The sequence below is a fragment of the Felis catus genome, chromosome C1 (assembly GCF_018350175.1).
Source record: "Felis catus isolate Fca126 chromosome C1, F.catus_Fca126_mat1.0, whole genome shotgun sequence".
NCBI lineage: Eukaryota > Metazoa > Chordata > Mammalia > Carnivora > Felidae > Felis > Felis catus.
The window spans coordinates 218524495-218548742 of NC_058375.1; the positions used below are offsets into that span (position 1 = coordinate 218524495).

The 24248-nt window shown below is 54.1% G+C and overlaps 1 protein-coding gene across 4 annotated transcripts in view; it reads left to right on the forward strand.

Moving 5' to 3' along the window:
- The window catches only part of RAMP1 (receptor activity modifying protein 1), a 46937-nt gene extending 27345 nt beyond the window's left edge, over positions 1 to 19592 (forward strand). For 3 of the 4 annotated variants that reach the window (XM_045034683.1, XM_045034681.1, XM_045034682.1), the window contains exons 3-4: positions 18843 to 19094; positions 19204 to 19592. In XM_045034683.1, coding sequence (XP_044890618.1) covers positions 18843 to 19094; positions 19204 to 19213 — 262 coding nt within the window. In that variant the 3' untranslated portion in view covers positions 19214 to 19592. Of the gene's footprint in view, positions 1 to 18842; positions 19099 to 19203 lie in introns of those variants that run through there. The other variant, XM_023259915.2, reaches the window with a different exon arrangement.
- Positions 19593 to 24248: the final 4656 nt, after the last annotated feature.

The following is a 24248-nucleotide window of genomic DNA, read 5'->3' on the forward strand; positions in this document are numbered from 1 at the left end:
CATGATCTCACAGTTCGAGATCAGTTTGTCATGATCTTCCAGGTCGAGATCTCACAGATCTCACAAACCCCGTATCGGGCTCACTGCTGTCAGTGCGAGCCTGCTTTAGATCTCTCTCTCTCTCTCTCTCTCTCTCTCTCTCTCTCTCTCTCTCTCTCTCTCTGCCCCTCCCCTGCTCGCTCTCTCTCTCTCTCTCTCTCAAAAGTAAATATTTTTTAATGGTTTTTTTTCATGTATTTTTGACAAAGAGAGAGACAGAGCATGAGCAGGGGAGGGGCAGAAAGAGAGAGGGAGACACAGAATCCGAAACAGGCTCCAGGCTCTGAACTGTCAGCACAGAGCCCGACACGGGGCTCAAACTCACAAACCGTGAGATCATGGCCTGAACCGAAAGTCGGACACTCAACCGACTGAGCCACCCAGGCACCCCAAAAACAAATGAACATTTAAAAAAAAATGGGACGCCTGGGTGGCTCAGTCAGTTGAGCATCTGACTTCAGTTCAGGTCATGATCTCATGATTCGTGAGTTCGAGCCCTGCATCGGGCTCTGTGCTGATGGCTCAGATCCTGGAGCCTGCTTCCGATTCTGTGTCTCCCTCTCTCTTTCTGCCCCACCCCCGCTCACACTCTGTCCCTCTCTCTCAAAAATAAATAAACATTTAAAAAAAATTTTTAATAAAAAAAAAAAGAAAGAAAGAAACACTCTTTTTGAGTAGCAAGAGAAGGTGATTGTACCCTCGCTGCCCGGGCCAGGTGGACTTGGCCTCGCTTAGTGGCCAGAAGGCCAAGTTGACACGCCCTGGTGTTCCCGCCCCAAGTCTGTTGAGCCTTTCCCAGGTCTTTGCGATCTTTAATGATGCGGCTGTGAGAGCTTTGGTACATACGGCCTTCTGTTTTGAACTAACTGAAGAATTCTTGCAAATGGACTTAACGTGCCATGGGCGTTCTGTGGTTCTCATAGGTTTTGCCCCGTTGCCCTTTTAAGGAATTGTACTCCTTTCTAGTACCAGCCGCATACGAAGGCGTTTCCTCACGTTCTCATGAGCCCTGAGTTTGCACAGATTTTCTGTTGGCAGGTGTACGTGAGATTTCCTCTTGTCCCATTTGCCCGCCTTTGGCCGTTGGGAAGGCGAAGTGATTCTTCTAGAGTTGTTTTGCGATTTGTTTTTCCTCAGGTGCAGATCATCTGACCATAATCTTCGCTTCTTACCTTTTGAGTCATTGGGAGTCTTTTAAGTCTGATTTTGCGAACTCTCGGACATGGTAGAGGTCAGCTGTGTGTCATTTTTGTCCTAATCATCTTTTCTTCAAGTTTCGCTTGTGTTTATTTTGGTGACGCTTGTCTCCCGTGTTTGATTTCGTTATGCAGTTCACGTGTGTGCCCTCGCTCGCTCCCCAGAGGTCTGGAATTCAGGCACAGTCCTGTCTGTTGCAGAAATTCGATTGTCGCAATTCCAAGGGAGTCACATGGCCACAGTATTATGTTCTGTTTCTGTTTAGTCGTTATGTGTTTTGAAATAACATTTATCTTCTTAAACACACTAAGTAGTTACATTAAGACATGAATAAAATTTACTCCCTCCCTACCTCGATTAGGCTAACATAATTTGTTAAATAATGTTGCCTACCTCCATAGTTTGGTTATGCTTGATTTAATACTTAGTATGTTCTTGTGTGCATTAGAGTAATTTCAGTTAATTTTTTACAAAAAATTTTAATGCTTATTTAAAAAAAAATTTTTTTCAACGTTTATTTATTTTTGGGACAGAGAGAGACAGAGCATGAACAGGGGAGGGGCAGAGAGAGAGGGAGACACAGAATCGGAAACAGGCTCCAGGCTCTGAGCCATCAGCCCAGAGCCCGGCGCGGGGCTCGAACTCACGGACCGCGAGATCGTGACCTGGCTGAAGTCGGACGCTTAACCGACTGCGCCACCCAGGCGCCCCAAATGCTTATTTTTAAGAGAGAGAGAGAGAGAGAACGAATGGGGGAGGGGCAGAGAGAGAGAGGGGGACACAGAATCCGAAGCAGGCTCCAGGCTCTGAGCTGTCAGCACAGAGCCGGACGTGGGGCTCAAACTCACGAATGGTGAGATCATGACCTGAGCTGGTCGGACAGTTAACCGACTGTGCCACCCAGGCACCCCTCAGTTAATTTTTATGTATGTCTTGGGGCCATCCACCCCCCTTCGATCGCCATGGCCCTACAATATTTTCTACAATTTAGAAGATCTCATTCTCTCTTTGTGTGTTCATTCTCATCGTATTTCACCTTACCTTCTGCTTTCTTTGATGTGTTCTCTGCCTATTTTTCCAAGAGAACTAAAGAACCGTTTTGCCAGATTCCATAAGAAGTCACATTGAGGTTCTAGGTGAGATGGCCAGGCACCAGCCAGACAGCTAGGGAGGTGCTATCTGTCTGCAGGAATCCTGCCCATGAGGAGTGTCTCGGGGGCCCTGTGTCCTGAAGAACACGGCAGCAGGCCTAGTCAGACTGTTCGCTACCTTCTGGTGCCGTCTTTAAAAATTTTTTTTTTTAATGTTTATTTATTTTTGAGACAGAGAGAGACAGAGTGCAAGCGGGGGAGGGGCAGAGAGAGAGGGAGACACAGAATCCGAAGCAGGCTCCAGGCTCTGAGCTGTCAGCACAGGCCCCGATGTGGGGCTCGAATTCGCGAACCACGAGATCGTGACCTGAGCCGAAGTCGGACACTTAACCGACAGAGACACCCAGGCACCCCGGCTCACTTCTTTTTTAACGTTTATTTATTTATTTTGAGAGAGAGGGAGAGAGCTGGGGGAGGTGCAGAGAGAGAGAAGGAAAGAGAATCCCAAGCAGGCTCCACAGTGTCAGCACGGAGCCCGATGCAGGGCTCGAACTCACAGACGGTGAGATCGCGACCTGAGCTGAAACCAAGAGTCAGACACTTAACCGACTGAGCCACCCAGGGGCCCCGAGAAAGCCCACTTTTTTTCTGTCCATTACTATAGGTCTTTAGAAAACAGACTGTGTCTTGCATTGAAATGTCTTTTAAAAATGTTTTGGCTTTTATCATTTGCTTTTCCCTCTTTTTACCTTTTCAGAAAAATATTTGCTTCTTTCACAAGGTAGAATTTAGATGCTGACGACATCATTTTTTCTCACCCCCCCCCTTTTTTTTTTAACATAATAAAGGCATTTAAGACCATGTTGTTTCTCCCTCGGGACCTTCTTCACCACTTTCTGCAGGTTTTGAGATGTCTGTTTTCTCGTTGTATTTTCTTACCACACAGTTATTGTCTTTCTTGACTTTCTCCTTCAGACAGTTTTTTCTTTGGGCAGGTATATTTTAGTTCTCAAATGTTGCATTTCCATTTGGTTCTGAAGCTCTTCTTCTCTTGATAGAGTGATAGCACACAGAGTGAATAGTTTCTACTTTGTGTTTTTGTTGAGATTTTCTTTCAGATCTCTCACACTAAGACCTTCTGTAAACACACCACCAAAACTTGAAAATGAAAACGTTCTCTTCTTTCTATTTCATCCCCCCCGAAGCAGTGATTAACACTGCACTGTCGTGCTATGCAGCTTCTTTACAGGTTTCTGAACTTTAAAAAAATTTAATGTTTGTTTTTGAGAGACAGACAGAGCGTGAGTGGGGGAGGGGCAAAGAGAGAGAGGGAGACCCAGAATCCGAAGCAGGCTCCAAGCTCCGAGCTGTCAGCACAGATCCCGACAGGGGGCTCGAACTCGTGAACCTTGAGATCACCACCTGAGCTGAAGTCAGACACTCAACCAACTGAGCCACCCAGGTGCCCCTCTGAACTTTTTTTTATGTTTACTTATTTATTTTGGGCGGGGGGGGAAGGGGCAGAGAGAGAGGGAGAGAGAGAATCCCAAGCAGGCTCCATGCTGACAGTGCGGAGCGCATCTCGGGGCTTGAACTCACGAACCGCGAGATCATGACCTGAGCGGAGCTCAAGAGTGGGATGCTTAACCGACTGAGCCACCCAGGCGCCCCTGAGCTTTTTGCATATGATAATGCAGTAGTGGATTCTTCAATCCTAACCGTGTCGACATCGTTTCCATTTCGCTTTTCTGGAAGGCTTTTATGCATATCTTTTGCTCTGCTCTCAGCATTTAGACTCCACGTTATCCTGCTGCTGGCATCGACCGTGAAACACCGTTACAGCTCTAGGCACATGTGATAGTTTTTGCTCTACGTTATCCTTTGCCTCGAGTTAGCACAGAAGCACTGGTCTGTCAGCTCCTCGGACTTTGTCGTTCTGTGTGACTTACGTCTCTTGCCAACAGCTTACTGCTGGATGTTACATTTTATATAACATAGAGTTATATATGTTACATAAACTCTATAGAGTTTCATATAACAGAGCGACGAGCCTTTACCAGAGAAAACGACATCGTATTTGTCCTTTCTGTTCGATCTTCAGGCACGCCGTTTTTTGTCTTGATTTTTTACATTTCCACCCTGATTTCTCTTTTCTTCGTATGGTTAGAACATAATGTCTTTTCTTTTCTCTTTCAAGTGAGGTTGACGACTGGAAAACTCTTTTTCACTCAACCAGCCATGAAATGAAACACACATCCTCTGATTCCGTGTCGCTTTTCTTATCGTGTCAGACCACGTGCTTTGGCCTCCCCTTGGTGAAGGGACCAGAATCCCTGGGTTTTGGGCCTCCTCAAATTTCGCTTTGTGTCTGTCTGTCTCTCTCTTCTTTGATTTGAACTAATGTTCTAAAACCTGGTTTTTCGGAGCACCTGGGTGGCTCAGTTGGTTAGGCGCCTGACTTCTGCTCAGGTCATGATCTCGCGGTTCATGAGTTCGAGCCCTGCATCAGGCTGTCTGCTGTCAGTGCAGAGCCCATTGGATCCTCTGTCCCCAGCTGTCTTCACCTCCCCTGCTTATGCCCTCTCTCTCCCCCACTCTCTCTCTCCCTCTCTCTCTCTCTTTCCCTTAAAAATAAACATTTAAAAAAATAATAAAATAAAACCTGCTTTTTCCTTCCTATCCTCTATTTTGCTTTTATTTTTTACACTGCGTTCTGACTTTTGTCAGTAATAACGCTGGTCTGAGAGGTCTTGGTTACTCACATCTGCAAATAGCCTGTTAATTCAAACACGTCTTACTATTTTTAACCCCTCGTTCCCTTTCACGTGTGTCTTTTAAATTCAGGCGACTATGTGAAGCAAATCCTAGAAATAAAGCCTTATGAGTAATCCATTCCCGGGAGTGAAACATTTCTACGGAGCTTTCTTTCTACATGAGTGACAGCTTGGCGGGGGGGATAGATCTGTGATGAGCAGCCTTGTTTTCTGAAGCTCGCGTAGCTTTTGTTCCGTCGTCTCTGGGTTTTTATTATGTGGTCAGAGAAGGCAGAGGGATTTTTACTGATCTGTTAAGTGTGGCCTCTTCCTTCCAGAGTGCCTGCTTGCAGGGGGCTGGACCCAGGGACCGGGAGGGGGCAGGGAGGGCGTGGGGCGGGCAGGATGTGGACCCACGGCCCCTGGAGTTAGGGACTGCCCTCGGGGAGGCTCTGGGAAGCTTTCCAGACATACCCTCAGACCCTGGGCGGCCAAGACCCCCAGGGGCACAGGCTGATGGGCAGTTTCTTTGGGTGCAGGCCGGGGGAATGTCAAAGGCCCCCTCCAGAAAGCCAGGTGGGGTGCAGGTCCTGTGACATTTACGTCTCTATGTCCCCGTCCTCCTGGGGTTCTGGGGCTGCTCCACGGTCCGAGCATGTCTCCCAGGGTGATTTTGAATCACAGAGAAGCACCTGTGTGGACGGCCCTGCCCTGCCCCCTACAGTGGGTGTCGCCCTGAGCTGCGACCTCCGACCTCCGTAGGATGGGGGCAGCAGGGATGCGGATGGCGGAGCCTCCTAGACGAGGCAGCAAGTGGGTAGGGCGTGTAGGTGGGGGTGAGCCCTCTGCAGGGGCCCCTGTGGGGAGGGCAGAGCAGGGTCCCTGGGGAGTCCAGTGGCATCAGGGGGACAGAGTCTCTTGGGCAGGACAGGCAGAGAGCAGCGGGACCGGGGTGGGCTGCACAGAAGAGCCCTTCCCTCCAGTGGCCCGCATGGCTTCACAGGGATAATGGCCCCAGGGTGCTCGTGTCCAAATATAGCGCCCCGGCTGTCCGCCTAATCCTGGGACTCGGACACGCACACACCCACCTCCCAGCAAGGGTGCGAGCGGCAGCCTCACCTTCCTAGACCTGGTGTCTGCACGGGGCTCCCCGGTCTCACCAGGGGCCACAGCTCAGTGACCAGCCACAGCTCCCTAGTTCTCAGACGCCTGCCGGATCTTACAACTACAGATCTCTCTCCGAGCTGCCGGCCCCAGGAGCCTGGTTCCTGCCCCAGCCTGTTCTCCGAGGAGGCCTGTGCCCTCGCCTGCCCCGTGAGCCCTGTCCGTGGGGAGCCTGCCCTGGCACCCCCTGGGGCGCTGCGTCTGGTGCCAGAGCCGTCTGCACGCAGAGCCAGGAATGGATTTAGAAACCTCTGCCTGCTCCTGGCTTGAGCAGAGGCACCGGGAGCTGCCGGGCACGGAGCCACAGAACAGGAGCAGAGGAGGGAGGCTGAGGAGGCAGGCCCCGGGTGGGGACGGGGTGACCAGGATGCCTCCTCCCCAAAAGGGGCTTCCGGGGGCGAGCAGGGGAGACAGCTCCCTATGTGGAGGAGCCAGGCAGACGTGGGTCAGACCCCCGGACCACCTCCCTCACTGCCACCTCGGGTCACCCACGCGGGTCACCTCGGCAGCGCCTGTCTTTAAGGAGAGGATAGGAACGCCGGCTTCTAAAGCTGCTTCTCGGAGCACCACGCCCATGGGATGTATGTCCTAGTCCCTCCTGTCCCGTGCGGAGCAGAGAGCCCAGCCATCAGCAGTCCCGTGTGGAGTGTTGCCCTCGGCTCTGGGGGACGTGTGGGCGTCCACCCACACCTAAGAGGGTCCCCGTTCTGCATGCCCACGGCTCCCTGGATGGCTCCCGTGTGGCCTCCTGAGTTGCAGGGTGCCCATCGCCCAGGGAGACGAGACTGTCCCCGGGGCCCAGCAGCACGTGCTCCCGGCAGGAGCCCACGGCCCCTTGTGCACAGGCTGACCAGCCCGGCCACAGCAGGACAGCTGGAGAGGAAGTGCCCGCCCCCCTCCGTGCGTCTCTGCAGCCCTGGGTCCCCAGCGCCCCGTCTCCCAACACGGTACTTGCAGCCCCCACGGGCCCGCTCCTAGAGCCGCGGGCACTTCTCTGCAGGCCGGTGAGTAGCTAGTGCTCAGTGTGCAGACCCAGCAGAGGGAATGTTGGAGCCATACTGCGGCCTGACTGGTGCCAAGCTCAGGAAACGGGGGCTCGGTCGAGAGCTGCCCGGTGTGGGGCGAAGCTCTGTCTGCCGACACTGGTGTCCCCTCAACCGACAGCAGTCGCCTTAACTGGTGACGTCCCCCCTCCGTGGGTCCAGGGGAGCGGGGGGCCCTCGTGTGCGTTGCCTCCCTGGTCTCCAGCTCAGCCCTGGGGCCGTCTTCCCAGATGCAGATGGCACCGCTCAGGGACGCCAAGTCTCCTGCCTGAGGACTCACCGCGGCCTGGCGGGTGGCATCCTTCACGGGGCACCTGGCGGGGGTGGAGCCTGAAGGGAGCCGAGCCCCACACCCGCCTGGAGGAAGGGGTGCCCCTCCCCATTCCACACATGGCCCCACGTGGCCCACACACATTGCTTCCAGGTGGCCTCAACCAGCCTGGATACAAAGCTGAGGAATCTTCTCAGGGAGTCTCCCGCTGCTCCCCCAAAGTGAGCCTCTGGGTTCCAGGTCCAAGGGTGGGCTGTGGGGCTGGCACGGGGACACAGGGCTCTGCACGTATGGACCGTGGCCTGTGCTCATGAGACCTTGTGTTTGGGGACCTTGGGCCCAGCTGCAGACCCCGTGTCCAGGCAGGCATCCCCAGAGGTCCCCAGGGGTCCTCTGTCCCACTCAGGACCGCCCAGGGTGGCCCAGGCGGGAAGGGGCAGCGCCCTCCTCTCCCTCCTGGCCCAGATTTGAGGAACTGGGGCTCCGGGTGGGGCCCGGTGAGGGCTGCAGAGTTGCAGGCACATCAGCCTTGGGCACTGAGCCCTGCTGTACGCCCACACGGGGGGCAGGGTTCCACGGGGAACCGAGAGGAGCTGCCCTGCCCTCCTGAGGTCACAGGCCAGCGGGGACACACAGAGCGGGCAGCTGCAAGGGGCTAAAGAGGGAGGGGGCGTCACGGGGCCCAGAGGACTCAGCCGGGGCAGGGACCCCAAAAGTGCCAGGCCCGAGTCCTGGGTTTGAGGAAATACAAGTCCATAGGCAGGGGGCCAGGGACCCCAGACAGAGGGGGTTTCCAGACGGCAGCCGTGGACCTCCCCTGCCAGGCTGCTGTAGAAGCAGAGCCGAAAGAAGCCCGCTCCTCTCTAGAAGGGGAGCCATGAAATGCTCTCCCGCCGGGGGGTGGGGGGGGGGGGGGTCGTGGAGCAGGTCATTCCTAAGGGGGACTGGAGAAGCAGACAGAAACAAGGTGTGAGAGGGGACAGATCCAGGCTCCCAAGGCTGAGGGTGCAGAACGCAGTGTTGGGGGGGAGGGGGTGACTTCCAGAGGAAACGCCCTCAGGGCCTTGTCTGCACAGCAGCTTCCCAGGCCAACGCCCGAGAACTGACGTGAAATGCCCCAGAAGCCTGTCTTTCGCTTCCCCAACGTGGGGTGTCTCGGGGGAGGGGAGAGCCAGGCTTCAGGCCAGGAGAAGAGAAGCCCAGAGCCCAGCGGGGTGGGAAGGCGGAGCGGTGGCCAGAGGAAGCCACAGAGGGCTGTCCCGTGTCTTGTTTTCCACAGCCCAAGAGCGGCGGGGTCCTTCCAGGCCCCCCCCCCCCCCGAGCCCCGTCTGCTGACGCACGCCCTGGATGGACCGCGGGTATTTCTGGAAAACTGTTGCCTCGTAGCCAGCAGAGAAAACCCCGGCCGGTTTCCATGTGTCCCCCTCTTCCCTGGAACCCTCCCGAGGCTCTTTGTTCTCTGCTCAGTCCTGTTCTGTCTTTCCTGAGAAAATGGCATCTGTCCACCTGGCTCAGCCAGTGCCCGCTGGTCAGGGGGGTTCGGTTTAGCCAGGGAGCTGGCATCAGAGATGTGACGTGGGATTTCCCTCCACCGTTCAGCGGGCTTTCCTGGGCAGCCTGTCGAGGCGTTTGCGTGCTGTGTGGACCGGAGCGTTGCTGCAAACCTCACAGCGTGGGCACGTGGCGTGCTGTGAGTCTCAGGCAGCGATGGCGCTGCCGGTCCCCTGTGCCCCCTAGGGTAATGCGTTTGCCAACATGGGCGGGGTCCCTGTTCTACTAAGCACTTACACTGTCGTAGGAGCCTCGGAAAAATTCATCTCAAGGTACGCATTTGCGTGCAACGGTAGCCACTAACGTCAAAGCCTTCTGTGTCCGAGCACCCTCGGCGGGTCAGCCCTGGGCCAGCAGGGAGGCACGACTTCTAGCGCTTGGCCTCGTTGGTCTGGCCTGGTTCGCTCGGATCTGTCTGAGCTAACTGGCCGAGGGAGGGCTCGATGGTCTAGCATCCACCTTCCCGCCTCCGGCTGCAAACCCCAGGCGTGCGGAGTGAGTTCCAGAGGCTCCGTTGACTCAGCACCCCCCCCACCACCCCCACCCCCAGCCCAGCACACGTTCCCAGGCCGGTGCCAGTGAAATGTTTTAAATCAGTGACCAAGACGTCCTTCTGTGTCCCCGCAGCAGCAAGAAAAACAAAAGATGCCCCGTCCTGTGTTTCCTCCAGGCTGGAAGGCCGGCCTCCCAGCCGGCTTGTGCGTGGGTCTTCGGGAAAAGTACAGCACGAGGACTTGCTTAGCCACTGCCAAGGCCGCTGGCCCCTCCTGTCCGTGGTCGGAGGCCCCTTGTAGAGACAAGCTGGCCTGGCATCCTCACTCCACGCCTGGCACAGCCTAGGGCAGGCCGGGTCACCGCGTGGCTTTCTGTCACCAGAGGAAGTGGCCCCAGCCCCTCCCTGCTTCGGGAAGGCTCCACGTGACTTCGAAGTCTTGGGTGGGGGCCCCCCGACACGAAAGGCGGAAACCACAAGGGAGAAGACAGGCCTGACCAGCTAAGAATGAAGGAAGGGATTCCTGCCTGTGATGAAAACGCCCCTAGGGTTCCAATCATAAGATGCGTGCCCTCGGTTTGGGGAGGTTTTTATCACCTTGAGAAAAGAACCTGTTTGTCAAGGTTTACAAGGTGGTTTCTTTTCCATCAGAAACGAATGTTGAGTCTTATCAAATGCCTTCTCAGCTTGTATTGGAACGGTCGCGTGTCCCTTTCCTTGGACACGTTGAAGTGTGATTTTATGCTGAGTTTGAAGCATTCCCGAAATGAACGTGGCCTTAAGGTGCTCTGGAGGACTGGCTGAAATCTGCAAACATCCTCTGTCGTACTTTTGTGTCATTGATAAGTGAACGTAGAGGACATCTGTGGCTCCAGGGCACGTGGACTGGGATCAGGATTTGCTAACCCTGTAAAAGAACAGGGGAACTCAGCGTCCGCCTCTGTGATCTCGAGAATTTGGAAGAATTACCTGAGTCCAGCACCTTTTGTGGAAGTAATTCTCTAATAACATTTTTCATTCTTCTCAGATTTTTTATCTTTTTTTTTTAATTTTTTTTTTCAACGTTTATTTATTTTTGGGACAGAGAGAGACAGAGCATGAACGGGGGAGGGGCAGAGAGAGAGGGAGACACAGAATCGGAAACAGGCTCCAGGCTCTGAGCCATCAGCCCAGAGCCCGACGCGGGGCTCGAACTCACGGACCGCGAGATCGTGACCTGGCTGAAGTCGGACGCTTAACCGACTGCGCCACCCAGGCGCCCCAGATTTTTTATCTTTTAAGTCTCTGTTTGGTCATTTGTAGTTTCCCAAAAAGCATGCCAACTCAAGGATTTCCCAAACTGTAACATACATTTTTTTGTATGTTACTCTCCTATACTTTGGGTAATCTCCTTCCGGTGGTTTTGTATATTGATGTTTTCCCTCTTTTTTTTTTTCAGACTATATTATCCAGAGATATGTCTGGTTTCATTGTTTTCTAAAGAATCAGCTATTGAACTTACATATTCGTTTTACTTCTTAAAATATCACTAAATATTACTTTTTAACAATTATGAGTGCATTTGAATTATTTGCCCTTTGGAAAGTTTTATTTTGTTGTTCTTTTAAAAAATGTCTTGGGGCGCCTGGGTGGCTCAGTCGGTTCAGCGTCCCACTTCGGCTCAGGTCATGATGTCACGGTTTGTGGGTTCGAGCCCCGCGTCAGGCTCTGTGCTGACAGCTCAGAGCCTGGAGCTTGCTTCAGATTCTGTGTCTCCCTCTGTCTCTCCTTCTCCCCTGTTCGTGCTCTCTCTCCCTCTCTCTCAAAAATAAATAAATGTTAAAAAAATAATAATAATAATAATAATATTAAATTTTAAAATGCCTTGAGTTGGAGACTTCACGTATTTTCATATCATTTTGTGTAGTAATAAGATAGTTTACAACAATGGATTTTTCTCATAATTCAGTTTTGCCTCCATCCCCTTAATTTTTACACATAGCACGCCATTGTTTTCTTAATAGTGTCTGATCTAATTAAGTTCTTGTTTGACTTAAAAGTTATATGCATGCCCTTTCATTTCTAGAGACTTTGGGGTTTTTTTTAATTTATCCTTTTCTTACTAATTTCTAGTTTTTAATATTGTAGTCAAAGAATACTGACTTAGAGTTTCCACTTTGGGAATTTGTTGTTTTTCTTTGCTGCCTAAATACAGTCCGTGGACTTGAAAAGCTTGTTGACCGTAGACTAGAAACTTCACATGCAGTCCCTGAGTCAGGCTTCTTCACTTGGTACTGGTTTTAATTTGCTTAGCCCCGGAAGGGGTGTTAAAGTCCCTAGCGTAGGGGTGCCTGGGTGGCTCAGTCGATTGAGCAACCGACTTCAGCTCAGGTCATGATCTCACGGCCTGTGAGTTCGAGCCCCACGTTGGGCTCTGTGTTGGGTCAGGAGGAGGGCAGGGGTGAGACAGCCAATCATGGACTGAGCGCAGGGGCGCAGAGGAGAGGAGAAGAGGGAGGGATTTGATGGCCACCCCTGACCAAGCTGGGTGGAGTAGAAGAGAAGGGGTGCAGAGAGGCCAAGGCCTCTGGCCCGAATTGTGAAGGAAGGTGGACGCTATTATCAGCAAGGTGGGTCACAATAACCCACTGAGACAAGTCACTGCTGCCTACTCCTGGACACAGTGACAGGGCCACAGGAGGGCAGGGACACCCCTGGAGGAGGTGGGGAGAAGTCCATGACAACTCAGGGGCTGGGCAAGGGCTCCCAGGGGCTGGGAGCTGGAGCTGGGGGCACGGGCAACCTGGAAGCCAGGTGTGGTGACAGCTGGATGTGGACGGGACCCAGCTTCCGATGGGGGTGGGAGGGTCACAGCAAGGGGTCTGCGGAGTGTGGACGCCCCTCCCTCCGACCAGGGAGGTGGGGAGGACCAGGGAGCCTCTCCGGGCGGGCGAGGTCGCTCCAGGCGATGGAGGGGAAGCCTCAGGAGCCCGGATGGGGGGTCCTGGGGGATGTGGCTGCACGGGAGGAGCTGACAGGCGGGAGAAGCGTCCCCAGGGGAGGAGACCACAGAGAGGAGGTCCCCAGGACGGGCTCCATCTAGTGGCCTCGCCCTTCCTGCAGGGGGGCTGCTGGAACTGGAGGGGCCTGGAGGTGGCTGGTGGGGTGGGGTTAGGCACCCAGGGCTGCGAGCCTGAAGGGGGAGGTGCAGAGAGCGGGGAGGCTTTTAGAAGCCGGTTCTTTCCTGGCAGTCCCGTTGTGGGCTGTTTTCCATAATTAGAACTTCGCCGTGAACATCTTCTTACACTACTTTTGTCTACATTTTATGTTATTAATTTCAGATAATTCCCAGAAAAGAAATACTGGGCCAAAGGGCATCCACACTTGTGAGGTTATTGGCGCATATCGCTGAATCGCTTTTCGAGAAAATGTTTACCGGTTTGTCTTCTGTTAGCAATGACACAAGGACCTGCGTCATCTCACGGTACCTTCCCCAGCGCCAAGTGTTATTTTTAAATTTGGACATTCAGGGGCGCCTGGGTGGCTCAGTCGGTTAAGCGTCCGACTTCAGCTCAGGTCACGATCTCGCGGTCCGCGAGTTCGAGCCCCATGTCGGGCTCTGGGCTGATGGCTCAGAGCCTGGAGCCTGCTTCCGATTCTGTGTCTCCCTCTCTCTCTGCCCCTCCCCCGTTCATGCTGTGTCTCTGTCTCAAAAATAAATAAACGTTAAAAAAAAAAATTTAAATTTGGACATTCACTTCTTTGTTTTTCTTTCTTTTTTTTTCTTTTTTTTAATGTTTATTTATTTTTGAGAGAGACAGAGCGTGAGCAGGGAGGAGCAGAGAGAGAGGGAGAGACAGAATCCGAAGCAGGCTCCAGGCTCTGAGACGCGGGCTTGAATTCACAGACCACGAGATCATGACCCGAGCCGAAGTTGGACGCTAAACCGACTAAGGCACCCAGGCGCCCCTCTTTGTTTTTCTTAAGAGCGGGGTTAAACTTTTTCTGGGCTGTGTATTAGTCATTTGTATTTCCAGAAGGGCTGTTCAGCCAAAAGCGTCATGGGTACGGCTCTGGGTCTCACACCCACCTGCCCGCCTCGTCAGCTATCCGAGAGCCTCCCCGCCGTGTCATCGAGCATTTTGACAGGCCCGTTGGGCCAGCACGGGGCAGTCACATTCACCCCCAGCTGCTGCTCCCCACGGCAGGTGCATGGGGCTGCGGGAACCCACGGTGGGTGGGGGGGGGGGGGAGGAGTGTGTGGTCCCGGGTGGATGGGTAAAGCTATTGATGCGGATAAAGTGAACCTAAGTCCAAAAGTGGTTCCTCCTCGGATTCCGGAGGCTTAGACTCAGGTGGCCTGGTCTGCGTTTGTTCAGGTTTGTAGAACGAGAAGTGACTACTTTGTAAGCCACACGCCAGTTGTTCAGAAGGAAGGGATGAGGTAACATCCACTTATTGAGCACCTGCTGTATGTGGAGCCCTTGACCTCATTTCACTTGATCTGCCCAGTAACCCTGCCAAGTGGTGTCTTCATTTGCATATAAGGAGGCCAGGGCTCGCCCGGATAGGGGGAAGGCGATCCCAGGATTACTCAGGATAGGCGGCGGGGCTGGGATTTGAATCCAGGTCCTGGGGCGCCAGGGCCCCAGCTCAGACACTCCACATCAGGACCAGTCAGGGCTACCTGGGGGACACCAGCGACCACAGTGTCCCCAGAGCAGACACCTTGCCTGGGGCAGGAGTGGGCATCAGCCTTCTTGCCAGTGAGGAAACAATCATAAGTCTCGGTGCCGGGAGCCTTGACTTGGGACCCAGACATATTGGAAACTCCCACCATCGTGTTCAGGAACATTCCAAGCAAAGTTTGCTTAAAGGCCCAGAATAGAAAGTCCTTGCCACACACACACACACACACACACACACACACACACACGATAACTGTTTGGTTATGTGAGGACTGAAAATAGAGGGTTAAGGTGAGAATATTTTTCATGATTATTTTGGGCCCTTCAGTCAGTACTGTGTTCTTCTGAAGAGAAGAATGTCTACACTCTGAGGGGAATTCTCTTATCACCCCCTTGCTGACAGGGCTCCAAATATTTATTGAAAGTTTCAGCTGTCACTTCTGTATAAATAAACAGGATGTGGACGGCTGACTGCATGTTGGAGATATTTTTAGACGGCGGTGGCTTTGCAAACTGGAAGATAACATTTCAAGGAGAAAGTGCCTGATCCCAGAATAGCCCACCCCGGGCGCTCAGCCTCCGCGTGGCCTCCGCGTGGGGTCTGTAGGGTCTCATCTCCTGGGTCAGGGGCTCCTCCCTCTCCTGGCTGGCCGGCCCAGGGGTGGCAATACCTCTTCCTGGGGGTGTCCCCGCTCCACCCCCAGGCACAGAGGAGGGGGGGGCAACGTTTAGGACGGCGTGTCTGTCCTGCCGAACCCCAGAAACTACTGGGGGGCTTGGTGGGTCTGAGGCAGGGGAGAAGACAGGTCGTCCAAACCAGTGCTTGTGACATGTGTCCCCGTAGCTGATCGACACCCAGCTCAGAAGGCTGGACTTTGGGCTTTCACAACACCTGCCACATTCAGCACTTACCGTGGGCCAGGCACCTGATACGTGCTGATTCATTTCTTCTCACCGTGAGACCCAGCCTGTCATGACTTCCTGTGGCTCTCTCCACTTCTGTTTTGACTTGAAACACGAGTCCTTGTTCGCTTGGGAAGACCGCACACCCCGTCGGGCACGGGTCCCACACACGCCAACTGCTGCCGCCTCGGCCGGCTCTGTCCCTCCTGGGGCCCCACCCTCCCAGCCCCCCCACGCGGACCGAGGAGGGCCCGCGGTCCCAGTGCACTCGGGGCAGTGACTCAGCGATTTGGAGGCCACATAACAGGCACTGCGGTGGAGGGGCGCTTGGCTGCTGGACACACCCCAGCCTTTCCCAGCGTCGATTGGATTTCTAGCTCAAAAGTCAGAAAGTTCCAGAAAAGGATCTTTAAACATCTTCATTTTGACGGTATCCGTTTACTGTATCTGTTATACTCCTCTGAATGAAAAACTAACATTTCTGGGGCGCCTGGGGGGCTCCGTCGGTTGAGCGTCCGACTTCGGCTCAGGTCATGATCTCGCGGTCCGTGTGTTCGAGCCCCGCGTCGGGCTCTGTGCTGACAGCTCGGAGCCTGGAGCCTGCTTTGGATTCTGTGGCTTCCTCTCTCTGCCCCTTCCCTGCTCGCTCTCTCTCTCTCTCTCTCTCTCTCTCTCTCTCTCTCTCAAGTATAAATAAACATTAAAAAATTAAAAAAAAAGAAAAACTAACATTTCTTAAAGCACAGGCCTTCTGGCAATGAATTCTCTCTCAGCTTCTTTTTGTTTCTGAGAAAGCCTTTATTGGCAACTTCACGTGTGAAAGCTACTTTTGCTGGGTATGGGACTCTGGACAGACGGGCTGTGTTCCCCACTGTTGGCCACCCCATTGTCCCTGGCCTGCACAGTCTCTTGTAAAATGTCTGCTGAGACCCTGCCGTTGCTACGTTGTAAGTGTCTTTTTTTTTCTCTGACAGACTCTAGGATTTTTTTTCTTGGAAGTTTTTTTCTTTATCTTTGGTTTTCAGATGCTCGTTTGACCGATGGGTCTGTGTGGTTCTTTATTTGCTGTTTTGCTTTTTGCCCTGTTTGAGGTTCTCTGACCTTCTTGGATTGGCAGACCGATATCTCACTGCTCTGGGAAACTTTTCAGCCATTATCTCTTCAAATACTTTTTTGGCCCCATTCCTTCTCCTCCTCCTGGGGACTCAGATTACAAGTTGGACTTGATATAGCGTTGATAGTGTTTTTAACTCGCCACAGGGATGCTCTGTTTTTTCTTTCTGTGTTTCGGTTTGGGGAATTCCTACTGACCTGCCTTCACGCTCACTCACTCATTCCTCAGATGCCAGACCTGCTGATGAGCCCATCAAGGGAATTCTCTCTGATACCGGGTTCATTTTATTTCTAGAATTTCTCTCTAGCTTTCTTACAGCTTCACATCTCTGCTACAAGGCTCTGTGGGTGTAGATTATCTGATCTCTCACCTAGACCCCTTGTCGTGATCATCTCCTCGAAGTCCCTGCATAATAGTTTCAACATCTAGGTCATCAATGAGTCTGATTCTGTTGATTGTTTTGTCTCTTGGCAATGCGTTGCTTGGGTTTTCTTGCTTCTGAGTGAAAAGTTCGTAACTTCGTTTCTGAATACGGAACATTCGTGGAAAGAACATCAGAGACGGAGGCGACTAGTGTTCATCTCTGGTGGTGGGTCACCCTCTCCCGCCAGGCTGTTGGTGTGGGGTTGGAGTCCATCCTGTCAGGAACCGAGCTGGGTCTGTGTTTTGTGGCCGCCGTGGTCACTTTCAGAGCGGGCTGGTGAATCTTCCTCAGGGCGGTGTCCCACCCTGCACGCCTGAGCCGGTCTCTCTCCACCTTGTCCAGGTAGCAGACAGTTGCTGCTTGCGGTTCTATGCTGGGGACAGAGCCTCAGCTCAGACAGGCCACATGCCTTTGGGCCGCTCCCTGTGGTGGCCCAACTCTGCCCTGGGTCCGTGGGATCTTGGCTGGGAGATTCCTGCCCCTCTGTTTGGTATCATGCAGGATCCCAGGCCTGCTCTCCCGAGGGGGAAGAGTCTTTCCCCTTCCTCTGTCAGCCCTAGTGCGTCTCTCCTGTGCCCTGGCACCGGCAGGCTGTGCCGTCCCTCCCTCGGCCGCTGAGGGCGTTGGCTCCCCAGGCGGGGAGGGTCTGGGAAAGCAGGAAGGGCTGCGGTCTGTTCCTTGCCATCAGCCACTCTTCCTGCAGGGGTCACAGGCTGTCGATTCTTACATGAGAAGTATTCAAGAAACGTGCAGTGTTTGTGCCTGGCCCCAAGGGACAGCCAGTCCCCTGCCTGCCACTAATCTTTCTCACGAGCACCCGCTGGAGCCTCGTGGGAAAAAGTGGGGAGTCACAAAACCACCGGGGTGTCTGGGGCCCCAGGAATTCCAGACTGACCTTCTAGGCTTAGTTGGTCTTCGCAGTCTGTCAGTAGTGGGTTTCTTCTCATGTCTGTTGTTCCCGTGCTCTGCCCCAGGCGGGACGGTCCTTGAAACAAGTTACTTCGTTGGTTTGTGGTCTCTGCTCTCTGACGGACTCCAGAAAACATAGGGTTTTGTGGTTTCTTTGGCTTTTGTTGTTGTTGTTGTTGTTTTGGGTTTTTTTGTCTGTTTGTTTTCCAACTTTCTACCTGCTAAGTAGAAGCAGAAGGGACTCATGTTCTGGAAACCACGTCTTAATATCCCCCAACTTCAATCGTCATTTATTAAAAAGTAATTTACTTGGGGTGCCTGGGTGGCTCAGCTGGTTAAGCATCCGACTCTTGGTTTCAGCTCAGGTCACGATCTCACAGTTTGTGGGATTCAGCCCCACGTCGAGCCCTATGCTAACAGTGCAGAGCCTGCTTGGGATGCTCTCTCTTTCTCTCTCTGTCAAAAAAAGTAATAGATAAAACTTTTTAAACGGTTAAAATAGCAAAAAAAAAAAAAAAAAAAAAACACAACAAAACAAAAAACAAAACAAAACAAAAAAACCCAAACAAGCAAACATGATTTCTATTTTACCACGATAAAAAAAGGACCAAACAGCCGACTCACGCCTGCCACATCCCCAGTACCCTCCTAGGCACTGGGACTGCAGAGGTGAACAAAACAGACCAGATCCCTGTCCTCAGCATTTCCACCCAATGAATAAAATTAAGATGTGGCTCTGCACCACGAAAGGTGATGAACGCTCCCGGAGGCTCCAGTGGGAGGGGGGGAGGGGGGTGCTGGGAGACCAGGCCCGGTGGGGAGCCCCGCCTTCCAGGCTGGGTGGCCTGCCTGGGGGAGGGGACAGCGAGGTGCTGGAGAGGCTGCGGATTGGTGCCCTGATGGCTTCTTAAGCCAGGCCACCGTCAGAACGCGCCTGACTGGCCCCCCTCGTAGGCTGCCCGGGCAGGTGCGTCCCGGTCCCTGGAATCCCAGAAGCGAGGAGGGACGTCCCCGAGCCCCAGCCCGCCTTCCAGGGCGTGGGCGCCTGCAGGACATCCGGGAGCCCCCACAGGACCTTCCAGGGCCTTCCTCTGCCGGAGCCGGGCCGGGCAGGACCCCCGGGGCTGCTCGGCGCCGGGGGGGATGGGGCGAAGAGCCCCGGCCGGGTCCTGCCTCGGGCCTCTGCCCGCGCGGGGGCTAATGAGCCACTTTTGCACCCGCAGGAGCTACAAAGTGCTCACTGACTGCACCAGGCACGTGGCGGACCAGCTGGGCTGCTTCTGGCCGAATGCGGCCGTGGACAAGTTCTTTGTGGCCGTCCACCGACACTACTTCAGGAACTGCCCGGTCTCCGGCCGGGCTGTGCGGGACCCGCCCCGAAGCATCCTCTGCCCCTTCATCGCCGTGCCCATCCTGGTGACCCTGCTTGTGACGGCGCTGGTGGTCTGGAGGAGCAAGCGTCCGGAGGGCGTCGTGTAGGCCTGCGGTCGCGGCGAGGGGGTTGGGGGGGTGGGGGGCGACAGGCGAGAGCTTCAGGCGCCCTGACGGCAGAGTAGGCCCCAGATCCCTTGTTTTGTCCCCCAGGAAGAGCTAACAGGATTTCGGAATGGCCGTGGCGCAGGCGTTAACCTGAAAGCCCCCTGGCTGGAGTTCAAAGCGACCCAGGTGGGGACCCCAGATGCCAGGAGGGAGGGGGAGCCTAATCGTCATGATTTCCGGGGAGGGTTCCGACCTCTGTCTCCTGACGTTCCAACCTCCCGCCTAACTGGGGATAAGTGGCTTGTGATTCAAAGGATGTCCTCAAGGGGGCGCCCGGGTGCTCAGTCCGACTTCAGGTCATGATCTCACGGTTCCTGAGTTCGAGCTCCGCGTCGGGCTCTGTGCTGACAGCGTGGAGCCTGGAGCCTGCTTCAGATTCTGTGTCTCCCACTCTCTGACCCTGCCCCGCTCCTGCTCTGGCTCTCTCTTGTCTCTCAAAAATAAATATTTTAAAAAATGAAAAAGGATGTCCTCGAATTTGGGGAGCGTCGTTATTTCGGGGTATGGACCACTGAGAGTCGAAAGGTGGGAGAAACACTAACCCCTTCGGATCCCCCTTCTTCGGTCACAGAGACCTTTGTGGGGATGATGGTGCCGAGGCGCTGTGTGCCCTGAAGATGCTCCCGTGGGCCTCTGAGGCCCCCACCCCACCCCCACCCCTAACCGCTGGCTCAGAGGACGGCTGTTCGCAGACAGGAGGAGGCCGGGTGTGTTCAGTTTTTACTGAGGCCCCTCCTAAGAGATGCCCCCTCAGGCCCAGGTACCCACTTGCATTCTGCGCCCCGGGGCTCTACCGGCCAATACACCCCAGTGCGCCCCTCCAGGCAGCTGCTGCTTTTCCATTCACAGTTGCTTACAGCCACCTTCCCGAAGGTTCTGAATGCCTGCAAGGAGCTTCCACAGTGTTCCTCCCTGATGTCTTCTGAGTTCAGACTGGTAGGATGTCACGCCCATCACCCCCAGACTCTGCCTCTCCCTCTGCCCTGCTGGCCAGCCTGCCCTTACGCAGGGGCCCAACACCATTACCTTCTGGAATATTCAGCATTAGCGTACCACAGGCACACGGGGTCACCCACCACCCCACTCAGCTGAGCAGACCCGACCCTCGACAGCCCCCTCGGGTAACTCAAACCCCCCCAGCCTCTTCCTGGGCACCTGCTGGCCCTGCAAAGGTGCTCCCATCACGGGCAGGCCCCCGGCCTGCAGAGGTGTCACAGACGGGTTCCCTGATGGGGCTTCTCTCGCTTCTGCGCTGAACCACGGGCGCCCTGGCTACAGCGTGGTCGTGCCTTACAGGAAAGAAGCCCAGGCGGTCCTAACGGCAGGGCGATCGCCTCAAGAACCAACAGGGACCCCGGGGTCCACACCCCAGGGCCTCGGGGAGGGGCTGGTTAGGCTGCCGTGTTCGGTCCTCACTTCCTCCGCCTTCACGGGTCAGAGACTTGGGGCCACGCGAGCTGGAAGGAAATGGGCAATTGTCTCTATGCATCCCTGGGTTCTCCCCGAGGACGCTGTGGCAAGAGTGGTTACGGTTCAGGACCCAGGAAAGGAAGCAGGTGGGGGAAGAGCTTGGGGCCGAGGGCCCAGGCTTCCGTGGGTCTCGGCCACGGGCGCCGTCTCAGGAGCGGAAGGTGGCCGGGAGTGGGAGTTGTGGGCTGGAGTCTGTCTTCATAAACATCGTCCCCTGAGAGCAAAGGTGACACGGGCCGCGGGGAAGAGGGCAGCCCCCAGCCTGACCTCGCTGGTCTTTCCTCCCGTAATTGGTTATACGTGCACCTGCCGAAGGTGCTGGCTTGGCTGGCCCACGGGGCCTGCTCCCTCCAGTGCTGCTTCCGGGGTCATTTTCAATGAAGCCCTCTCGTCCGAGGTCATACCCCTGGCAGCAGGGACCCAGGCCCCCAGCTCCCAGGAAGCCCCATCATCCTCAAGCCCCTACGGGTGGTCGGGGCCCCATGGAGCCCCAGGGCTCCACCGGGGCTGAGTGAAGAATCCTTCCAGAATCAGCTTTAGGGCCGTGGCATCTTCAAGACAAGGCCCTCCCTTGTTCCCAAGCGCTTGGCCAGCCTGAGGCGTGCGCGGGGTATGGTGTGTGGCGTGGGCGGGCGTGGCTGTGCTGTGTGCGTGGGCTCACAAACATGGCTACTCTCAGACAGGAGTCACTCCAGTCTTGCGTCGTGTCGCTGAAGAGTCGCACCTGTTTCTGTTGCACGCGGCCCGGTGTTGCGGTGGTGGGGGGTCGGGGGGGGGGTTGCATTTTCGTGGAGATGCTGCCTTGCGCCTTCTCCAGGCGGGTGCTCGCTTGTGCTCTACCAGTGGCCACAGGTTAGTAAGACTTTTCAGTTTGGATCGAGAAAAGTAACCTTTCACGGGACAGCAGGCCACTGGTTCACGTCTTAACGTGAGGCCCCTCGTGACCGTTGTCACATTCAAAGGAAGCAGACTGAGGGGCGCCCGGGTGGCTCAGTCGGTTAAGCGTCCAGCTCTTGATCTCGGCTCAGGTCCTGATCTCACGGTTTGTGAGTTCGAGGCCCACGTCGGGCTCTGTGCTGCTGGTGTGGAGCCTGCTTGGGATTCTGTCTCTCCTCTCTGCCCCTCCCCTGCTGGTGCGCGCGCTCTCTCTCTCTCAAAGTAAGTAAATATTTTTTCTAATAAAAAACTTTAAAAAGGAAAGAGACTAGAGAGAGTTGGTCTCTGAAAATCAGAGGATGGTGTTTTGTGGGAGACTGTTTTCAGAGCGCTTCGATCTAACAGGTCGACTCTGAAAGATTTCACCAAGTGTGCTCAAGTTCAGAATGTGGGATGTTCTGGAAAAACGACGCTGTGCCTATTTTAAAACTTCGAAAAGCGTGTTTCCTGGCATCATAGCCGTGAAGAGACAATTACCCTGAAACTTGACAGAAAAAGGCCGAGCTCGGCCTCAAGGAGCAAACCACCTTCCTCCCTGTCCCCCCGACGCCCCACCGCTCCGTGCCTCAATGTCCTCATCCATGAAATGGGGATGATGGCAACATCTCCCGCCAGGGGTACTGGGGTAACTCAGGGAGGCGTCTTAGTCCGGGTTTTCCGAGTTGCCAGGACGGGAGTTCGGGTGCAGGCGGTCGTGGTGTCGCCAGGGAGGGAAGCCTGGTAAGGAAGGTCAAGGTGGTGCAAGGCCGTGGGGGTCCCTGTGCCAGCGTGGCTGACAGGAGTCCTATCACACCTTGCGCTAAGGCCGCGCTGGGTCTCAGAGCAGTAGGTGGGGCCTGGCAGTTGCTATTATGAAAATACTCTGCAGACAGTGCAACGCTGAACAGTGTTACTACTTTAAAATTACCCCACTTGGGTCGCCTGCGGGGCTCCATCGGTTAAACGGCTGACTTCAGCTCAGGTCACGATCTCCCCGGTTCATGGGTTCGAGCCCCTCATCAGGCTCCATGCTATCAGTGCAGAGCCTGCTTGGGATTCTCTCTCTTCCCCTTCCCTCACTCACTCTCTCTCTGTCTCAAATAAAATTAAAAAAAAAAATGAAATAAAATTAAATGACCCCAGCTAATGGAAGAGAACAGAACGACAATTTTTAAGTATTTGGGGAGGGGGGTTATGAAACGTGTATTAAAGTGCACAAAAATTGCGTTTGGACTTTAGAGACAATTTTTTTTTCTAGTTTTTTGTTGTTGTTTTATTGTTGCGAGAACGTTTAACGTAAGGTCTACCCTCTTAGCACATTTTTGAGAGTACGATTCAGTACCGTGGGCCGTAGGCAGCAGGGTTCTGGAGCGGATCAGCTGCCTCACGGAGACCTTATGCCCATGGATTAGCGACCTCCCTCCCCCACACCCCGCTGCCCAGAGCCTGGCAACCACCATTCCACCCTTCTATGAATGTAACTATTCTAGAGAGCTCGTATAGGCAGATGCCCGCGGTATTTGTCTTTCTGTGACTGGCTTGTTTCATTTAGCATACTGTCTTCGAGGTTCATGCATGCTGCCTCGTGGTGCAGAATGTCCTCCGTTTTTAAAAAGCAAATAATGTGGGGCACCTGGGTGGCTCAGTCGGTTAAGCATCTGACTTCGGCTCAGGTCGTGATCTCGCAGTTTGTGAGTTTGAGCCCCATGCCAGGCTCTGGGCTGACAGCTCAGAGCCTGGATCCTGCTTCAGATTCCGTGTTTCCCTCTCTCTCTGGCCCTTCCCCTCTTGAGCTCTGTCTCTCTCTCTCTCTCTCAAAAATAAACATTTAAAAAAAATTTTTTTTAAATAAGGTGAATAATGTTCCATCGTATGTGTATATCACACGTTATCTTTACATCCGCTGATGGATGTTTCTGTTGTTTGTGTATCCTCGCCATTGCGGATAATTTTTAAATGTTTAGGTTTGACTTTGGAGTGTGTGTTTGTAAGTACATTTGAGTACGTAGGTGCACCTGATCTGGAAGTTTCCTTCGGGCGAAATAGGTCTGCAGTGAAGGAACCGGAGAGCGCATTCAGGCGTCCAGCTTCGTGGCCGGGTCACCACGGTCAGCAGGGGAGGCCGGGCTCGGCTGGGACAGAGGCACAGCTCTACCCGGCCGGGGCACTTTCCATCCGCCCAGTCTGCGTTCATGGCCAAGTGTTCACACATCACAAGGCGGAGGCCAAAAAACCAAATGCCAGCAGCTGGGTGCTACCTTTGAATGACTAAAGGCAGAATTTTTCTGTTGTTAGTATGATTGAAACTTTGTTATAACTAAATAAAACAAAAGACTTTCCTATTCGTTTCTTGGGGCAAAAGAACAGATTGCCACTAACCAGACGGCTTAAACCACAGAATTTATTCTCTCGGTGTTCTGACATGGAGGGGCTGGCAGGCCCGCGCTCTGTCTGAGGGCTCTGGGGGAGGCTCCTTCCTGCCCCTTCCAGCCTCTGCTCTTCCTGGGTGGTCCTTGGCCTTAGCTTGTGGCTGTACACGCCATCAGCGGCCTTTTCGCTGCGCGTCTCTGTTTTTCCTTACAAGGAGGCCGGTCATGTTAGATTGTGCCCACTTGAACCCAGTATGACCTGGTTTTAATTGAACTAATATCTGCAAAGAGCAGGAACTGGGGGGGGGACACCGTTCAGTCCAGTACACTCAGCAA